The 8,798-nt window shown below is 41.5% G+C and overlaps 1 protein-coding gene across 1 annotated transcript in view; it reads left to right on the plus strand.

Annotated features, from left to right (window-relative positions):
- RAD23B (RAD23 homolog B, nucleotide excision repair protein) overlaps window positions 1-4,229 on the plus strand; it is a 46,532-nt gene extending 42,303 nt beyond the window's left edge. The window contains exon 10 of the mRNA XM_004710961.4: window positions 1,857-4,229. Within this exon, the coding sequence (XP_004711018.1) occupies window positions 1,857-1,970 (114 nt within the window). The 3' untranslated portion in view covers window positions 1,971-4,229. The remainder of the gene's footprint in view (window positions 1-1,856) is intronic.
- The last annotated feature ends 4,569 nt before the right edge of the window (window positions 4,230-8,798 follow it).

The raw sequence follows: 8,798 nt of genomic DNA on the forward strand, positions 1-8,798 counted from the left end.
CATATGATATTCTTAAGTGTCATCGAGTCAGTTCCGACCCATAATGTCCCACGCACAACAGAATGAAACCCTGCTCGGCCCTGCCCTGCCCTAGCCTTATAGTCATTCCTATTTCTGAGCCCATTGTCACAGCCCCGATGTAAATGGGGCTTGATATCCTCCTTTCTCCGGGAACTGTTCTCTACTGACAGCATGTGAGACGGCAGTCTTATAATCCTTGCTTCTAAGGAGCACTCTGGCTATACTTCTACCATGACAGATCAGATTTACGTAATGCAATATTCATTTCTTGACTGCTGCTTCCACGAGCATTGATTGTGGATTCAAGTAAGAGAAAATTCTTAACAACTTCAGCCTTTTCTCCATTTGTCATATTACCTATTGATTGGGTTGTGAGGATTTGGTCTTCCTTACATTGAGTTGTAATCCACACTGAAGGCTGCAGTCCTTGATCTTCATCAGCAAGTGCTTCAAGTCCTCACTCTCAGCAAGCAAAGTTGTGTCATGTTCATTTGCAGAGTTAATAAGGCGTCCTCCAATTTTTCTTCCTCTAATCCAGATTCTGATGATCATTTGCTCACTCAGCACACAGATTGAATAAGTATGGTGAGAGGATACAACAGTGAGACCCTCCTTTCTTGATTTTAAACCATGGGGTACTCCCATGTTCTGTTTGCACAACTGCCTCTGATCCATGTACAAGTTCCTCATGAGCACAGTGAAGTGTCCTGGAATTTCCATTCTTCTCAAGATCTTCCATAGTATATTTGGTCCACACAGTCTAATGCCTTTGCATATTTTGGTATTCTCGGCTTTGAGTCAAGAACCATCTGACATGAGTAATGATAGCCCTTGCTCCACATCTTCTGGATCCAGCCTGAACCTCTGTCAGTTAGTTACCTGTCAATGGACTACTGCAACCATTGTTGGATGAACTTCAGCAAAATTCTACTTGTGCACATTTCCTGGCATAGAAATGTGAGTGCTTAAAGTGCTTCATCAGCTTGCTGAAACATTTTGATTGGTAATTCCATTCATCCCTGGCACTGTTTTTGGCTAATGTGTTTGGTGCCATTTTAACTTTTTTCCAGCAGTATTGGTTCTTGCTCATACGCTATTTCCTGAAACAGTGTGCTGACAACTGGTTTCTTCCATTGTGTTTGTTAGGGCTTCGTTTTCTGGACAAAGTGCTTTTCACAGATGTTCTTAGCTTTAATGAGGTTTGGTTTATTTTTGTTGGTGTTTTAAAAGTTTCATGTCAAAGAAATCATTACCTAGTCGAAGGTCACAAAGAGTCACTCCTAGGTTTTCTCCTAAGAGTTTATTATTTTACTCCTTACATTTAGATCTATGATTCTCGTTGGCTTAATTTCTGTATGCGCTATCAGTGGTCCAGCTTCAGTCTTTTGTGTGGATAGCCACGTGTCTTAACCTTTTGTTGAAAATAGTTTTCCCATGTTGAATTGTCTAGTTGAAAATCAGTTGTCCATAAATATATGGATAGGATCATCTATTTTTTTTCCCCTTAGGATCATCTATTTTTAAACTACATTTAGCAACTAAATTTTAGTGTAAATGTCAGAGAAAGTGATAACTATCTGTAAGTGGGAACTGTAACTTGCCATTGTTAATAAGAAAGGTTCTAGGTTTCATCTAGCTTTTTCCGATTGGACAGTATCCCTGTACAGATAGAAATGAATTCTTTCAGAATTCTCAAGAGGTCTGTATGTCCTTTGTGTTAGATATTTAAGTGTTGTCTGTTAGTGATCCTATGTTAGGATCCCTAATAGGTAAAGAAAATGAAATGTGCCATAATTGATGAGTTGGATTTATATATTTTTTCTCTTCTCTTCCAGTTAAAGGCATTAGGATTTCCTGAAGGACTTGTGATACAAGCATATTTTGCTTGTGAGAAGAATGAGAATTTGGCTGCCAATTTTCTTCTACAGCAAAACTTTGATGAAGATTGAAAGGGACTCTTTTTTTTTTTTTTAATCTCACACTTCACACCAGTGCATTACACTAACTTTGTTCACTGGATTGTCTGGGATGATCTGGGCTCATATCCACAGTACTTGGTATAAGGTAGTAGATGGTTGGGGTGGGGAGGGAGGGACATAGGATTTAGGGCAGGGATAAATACAGTGCATGTCTGCTTAAATTGGCAGATGCCGCAAATCCACACCATGTATAAAATATTATACAACCAAAAAGTCAGCTTTTGCAGGTCTTTATTTCTTCTCTAAAACAGTAGGTAATTTTTCCTAGGTTTCACTCTTCTTAGTGTAATAGATCCAGAAATTTAGTGTAATGCCCTGCTTTGGATTTCTTTGACTTAGCATTGGTATCAGAAAGAATCTTTGCTACCTAGAATCTACAGTTTATTTCATGGCAACACTGGATAATGGCTTTGTGACATTGAAAAAAATTTTGGAGCAACTTCTAACAGATATGCCAAATTATTGATGGTTATTGTTGCTGCTTCAAATAAGTATACAATTAAATACCATTTCTTTCCTATTAAATGCTTGTTGGGAGAAGGGGAGCCTTTTTCTTCAAATGAAAATAATTACTGCTATTTTAAAATTTCTTGATTGTTGAATGTGAGAACCTTCTAACATAATTTGAGAAGCTGTACAAGTATAAGCAGAGTTACTTTCCTGTTTACATTTTTTTGTTTGGGGGGAAGAAACTTATAGTGTCTAATTACTGTTTACTTCGTTGCTATATTGCAGTAAAAGTTTTAAACAGCCCTTGCATGTTTGCTTTTGATGTATCCCTTTGTGGAATGAGCACTTTGGGGCCAATGGGAATGCAGCGAACGCTCTCCGTCTCTCCCCCCTCCTTCAGCAGAAACGTGTGTTCAGCAGGCCGTGAATTCAAGCTGCTGCCGCCTTTTTAGAACCTACAAAGTGCTGATTTGGGTGAAAAATGGATACAAATGTTTCAAAACTAGGTTTATGGAATTTGAAACTGTTTTTCTTTATTACATAAGAATGTATGGCCATTAAAATCATTAGTATTATATTGCTTTCACAAAGAAATGTGGATGGAACCATATCCTACATCCTTTATTGCATTGAAAATACCAGTAAAGCGTTCAGAAAGGATTGGGAAATGGATCTAGAAAAGTACTTTGGAAAATATACAATCAAGGTGTGACATTAAATGAAATATCATAGCAATGTTGGTTTTTATTTGATTATCTTTTCCTTCTGATTCGCCTTCATTGTTGCTGTTATTTGTGCATAATGGGGCAGTTGTCTGCTTGTTCATTGACATTTCTTATGCCTGAATAGTAAGGCTATTTACGGAAATGTTCTCTCCCTTAACGTCCAGTAGTGAGAAAATGAACTTGCACAGTTTCCCTGCATAATGTTTCAGTATTCTTAGCACAGAGTGGTGATGATTTCTAAGCTTTACAGCATGCACGAAGTAACCTGTCACAAAAATGAGTGAGACCATGCGTTCCCCCACGATGTTATCATGTAGTTTAATTTTTCATGTGTTTGTTCCATAAACTTGATCAACTTTTGAACTGTATGATTACCTGTATGTTTTACAACAAATCATGCATAATGTCTCAGGCGAATAAACATGAGAATGTGTATGTTCGTCCTTCGAGGCAGAGGACTGGGAAGGAAAGGATGGCATTTCAGATGATGGAGTACTCATTTATTCCCTTCTGCACGCCCCTCCCCCAGTGCTCAGAGCACATGGACAGCCTACAGAAGGGAGGGGCAGAGGAAGGCAGCAGCGGCAACCGCAGACGTGATGGCCGGGAGCCTTGTCCTTGGACAGCAGAACTGCAGGTGGTGGGATGGACCCGAAGACAGCCCGCGGGCGCCAAGATCTGGCTCTTCTTTCCCTTGCTCTTGGTTTCCTGATAGACCTAAAGACGCTATTAAACAAATAGGATTTTTTTGGTGACCTTTTGCCGTTACTTTAATTTACAGACCATTTTGCTAAATCTCTTTATGTACGTGGCTATCTGACTCTGGAATTTGACATGTTAGGTATTCTGTCATCTATTTCTTAAAATGTTTTTATTGTTATAGTTGCTCCATGGAAAATGTGAGGAAATCTACGTTATTGTTAATTCCTTTTGCCCTCCTCTAGTCCTATATTTCTTTCACTGTTTAAATAACTGAAGTGTTCCAAAACATAATTTTCTCCTGTACTAGATGGCTAGGATTCTAGAAAATCGATTATAAAATATTTTCAATATATTCAGTATTGCATTTCTCATTTTTTAAGTGACTGCCACATCAAGCTTGAGATTAGAAAAGTGCAGTGCTGTGTAGCGCTTCTGTTTCCTGTGGTAATCAGTGAAAGTAGGAGTTACGTAATAAGCCAGGAACCGGATCGCTTCACTGTGTCTAGACCAGTGGTTCTCAACCTTCTTAATGCCCCGGCCTTTTAGTACAGTTCCTCATGGTGTGGTGGGCCCCACCATTAAAATATTTTCGTTGCTAATTCATAACTAATTTTGCTACTGTTACGAATCGTAATGTAAATATATGATATGCAAGATGTATTTTCATTGTTATAAATTGAACATAAATAAAGCATAGTGATTAATCACAAAACAATATGTAATTATATATGGTGAAATACTTGTTTTCCGATGGTCTTGGCGACCCCTGTGAAAGGGTCCGTTTGGCCCCCAAGGGGTGGCAGCCCGCAGGTTGAGACCCGCTGCTCTAGATCTTCACGCGCAGTTTGTTTCTGCTCGTCCGCAAACACGGGCAGGGTACCTGAGAGAATTTAGGTTGAGGTTCAAAGGTTACAAGTGGAGGGGCTATGGGATTTGGCAGGAGAACCTTTATAGACGACCTCAAAATACCAATCAAAGCCAGCACTTTCAGGAATGAGTACTAATCCAAGTCTTATTTGACTCCCTAACCAGGAGCATCCGGCCAACATGTTCTTGTAGCTGTGCTCTCATCCGCTTCGGTTTTGCTCTTCTGCGCCAGGCGCTCAGGCCAGTGAGCAAAATCCGGGCTGCTGCCTGCTGCGTGGGCCGTGAGCTACAAGTCATTTTTTTAAATGGTTAGCATACTATTTCATAATGTAAAACTGAAAATCCATCGTATAGTTAGTTTCATGTAGAAAGACCTGCTGTGGAGTAAGTTTTAAACTTGGGTTCTAGTCTTAGCTTCAGGTGTTAGGGACACACCTTTCCAGGGCGTGGTCTCAACTCCAGGACAAAGGAGGCAGCGCTTTGCTAGGTTAATTAGCTCCGCAGGTATACGATTGCCACAGAGAAAGTACTCCTTCCTGATGTTATCTGTGCTCTTAAAGTAAGGTAACGAGATTGAATAGGCCCAGAGAAAAGCACCTGGCACGTGAAAGAGCATTGCTGGCGCACACAGATCAATACATGCGGGGACCCTTGGGATCAGAGGGGAGCAATTGGTGGAGGCATCTGAGCTGCAGCTGGAAGAGTGAGGATCCTGTAGAACAGTGGTTCTCAACCTTCCCAATTTGACCCCCAACCATAAAGTTATTTTCGTTGCTACTTCATAACTAATTTTGCTGCTGTCGTGAATTGGGCGACTCTTGTGAAAGGGTCATTTGACCCCCAAAGGGGTTGCAACCCACAGGTTGAGAACTGCTGCTGTAGAATAAGGCATTTGCACCTTTTGGGTGGCGGGGCACTTTGCAGCAGTGTGCTTGTAGATTGGGGGTGGGGGTGGGAGGGCAGTGAGATAGGGATGCAGGGGCAAAGGCTTGGATTTGCTAGCAAAAAGAGCACTGTTTGAGCAATTCCTCAAATTTACTGTTTGTGGGGGAAATGCTAGTGATAAATTGTGAACCACCTTACCCATCGTATTCTATTTAGATTCTTAGTGCCTTAAGGGCTGATGCCAAGGAGAACAATAGAGTATCTCAGCGATGGTGCGTGCTTGCTAGGGAGTCAGGTGCTTATAGGCAATCGTGGTTTTGTGATGAACTGAAAAGCTATGAGATCTTTGAAGATTTTGGCTAACCAGTCAATTTTATTTGGAAACCGTTGTTTCCAATGTTCGTCCAATGATTACTCCTAAGGGAAAATGTGCAAGGTCGAAAGGAACTGAAGGAGGAGCCAAATAGAAAATGAAAGCTGTTCTGCCCTTCTTATGTGCGTCACAGAAGCAAACGTATAATGACTCGGTTTGGTCTTCTGCCATCACAGACCATAGGTCCTTCATTAAAACAGACCGCTTAGCCCTTACACGAGCCTTGGTGATGTAGTGGTTAACGGGCTGCTAACTTCAAGGTCAGCAGTCTTGGGGTGTGGGGGCGAGGGGGGTGTGTCGCCTTCTCCAATAGAGTTTCAGAAATGCACAGGGCCAGCTCTACCCTGTTCTGTGGTCACTGAGCCAGAGCCTGCTCCATGGCAATGAAAGAGGTTAGGCTCATTCCAATTCCTGCCTTTTGATGCTTTCCGCGACATTCAGCATTCTGCCCATAGAAATCAGTATTGCAACCTAAAGCATGGCTTTTTTTCCGTCAGTTTTTTCACCTTGATAATGTGTTGAGTGTACTCTCGGTTTTCTAGCCCAAGATCTTTGCACCTTTCATTATAATTCTTTGTCATCTGGAGCTGCCTTTTGAAATTTCCAATTCAGTCCTTCTATGTCATTTCTTCCATTTACTTTCTGATTCCTCTGACATCACTTTGGTCTTGTCATTTTAATGACCTTTTTTCATGTATGATGTTCTTTTTAGGGGCCTACAATTTGATCTTCAATCATAATCTGGTGGGACGTGTGTAAGACTTGGCCTTCATGGATCTTCTTTAATTGATCTTGCAACATTTCTATCATGATCGCCTGCTTTTCTATCACTAGGAGCATATTTTCTAAGGACTGATCTTTACTGTTTCCAACTTTGACATTCAGATCACCTGTAAATATCAGTACTTACTGACTTCTGAATTGGTTGGTGTGTTGGTTAGTAGTAGTTGTCGTTGGTTGATGTGTAGGTATATGGATATTGTTCTATCGCAGCATTGTACTTCAAAAGCCTGAGACGTTCTTTGCGGTTGAAAGTAACACCATTTCTCTGGAATGTGTTGTCGCTGGCATGATAAGCCATGATTTTGATTGGAAATATCCTATACAGTACATTTCAGGCTGGTGTGCATTCGGCTCTGATCAGCAAGGTTGGCAATTCAAACCCACCAGCAGCTCCTCCGTAAAGTTAGTCTCGGAAACTCAAGAGCAGTTCTACCCTGTCGTAAAGGGTTGTTAAGAGTCAATTTTGAGTCGGTGACTGAGAGTGCTAGGATATTGGTCTTCATACACTTTTATTTTTTATGACTTCCATTTTTTAGGTTCATGATTTGTACATTCCGAGTTCTGATTATTAATGGGTGTTTGCAGCTATCTTTGAATTGTGCCTCATCAGCACATGAGGGTCTGAGAAGTTTTGCTCCATCTACATCATTAAAGTCAATCTACTTGAGGAGGCAGACCTTCCTCAGTTTTATTTTGCGTGCCTTCCAAGCAGAGCTGCTCAATTCTCAACCATTTGTCAAACAGGTTTTTAGTAGCTAATACCTCAGAAGTGGGCTGCCTCATTTTTCTAGTTCTTATCTGGAAGCTCCTTGATAGGGCATTCTGGTATCAGACACTCTGGTGCCATAGTGTGTGGCAACACACAAGCCAACCACCACAGCACAATGAACTGATAGTGTATGTACCCATGTAAAGTGCAGCATTTCCCATGTGAAACCTCAGATCCATGGCTTTATGTTTTCCAAAACCTCTGTGTCTACTGAATCTCAATCAGCTGGGCTCTGGTGCTGCAAGACTTTCGCAGTGGCGTGTAATGTGTACACCGAGTATGAGGGATACAAAAACCTCCGGGTATGCTGCATGAATTTGTTTCAGGAAGGAAAAAAAGGTCTCCTTTTAGAACTTGATCTTGGGATTGCTGTGTCAACTCAAGTGTTGAGCTGGATTGTCAGCTCAGGCCACTTAACACTATAAACCTGGCCCTTAAGAGACTGATGATGGTCATGTTTTTAGTATGCTACTATGATGACATGACCAGAGGTAACATTTCCTTTAGCAGGTGTAGCATTCGAGAAACTGGTTGCCTCAGACTTAATTTTTAATTCCTGGTGCCTTTGATCTTGGCCCTTGTTTTCCTATCAGAGCATCCCAACCCTGCTTAGAATGGGATCTAGATGTTTAAGAGTGCTCCTCCCCACCCCATGAGTTGGTATTATGGGCAGCTGAGAATCTGGGCTTCTCAATCCCAGCCCAGAGCAGTCTAGGCTGTACAAATGCTGTGCTTGCCATGATAAAGATTGGGAAGCTGTATTCAGTTTTATTAGCTCTCTACTCTAGATCAGCGTTTCTCAACTCATGGGTCTCGACCCCTTTGGGGGTGGAACGGCCCTTTCACAGGCGTCACCTACCTGATTCATAACAGCAAAATGACAGTTATGAAGTAGCAACGGAAATAATTTTGTGGTTGGTAGGGTCACCACAACATGAACTATTAAAGGGTCACGGCATTAGGAAGGTTGAGAACCACTCCTTTAGATCGGCTGCCCTGGTGGTTTAGTGGTTTTGTGTTGGGCTGTTAACTGCAAAATTACAGTTCAACACTACCAGCTGCTCTGCTTGAGGAAAAGAATTTCTCCTGTACAGAGTTGATGGGAGCAATTTTACCTTGGGTGCTATAGGGTCACCAGGAGTCAGAATTGACTCCGGGGCAATGAGTTTGAAGAATGGCTCAAAGCAGACTCAGCACTTCTACAGGATAGAGTAGAACTGCCCCCTTTTCAGTTTGAATACACT

Source organism: Echinops telfairi, unplaced genomic scaffold (assembly GCF_000313985.2).
Source record: "Echinops telfairi isolate 266 unplaced genomic scaffold, ASM31398v2 ScPeMD7_7410;HRSCAF=8448, whole genome shotgun sequence".
Classification (NCBI taxonomy): domain Eukaryota; kingdom Metazoa; phylum Chordata; class Mammalia; order Afrosoricida; family Tenrecidae; genus Echinops; species Echinops telfairi.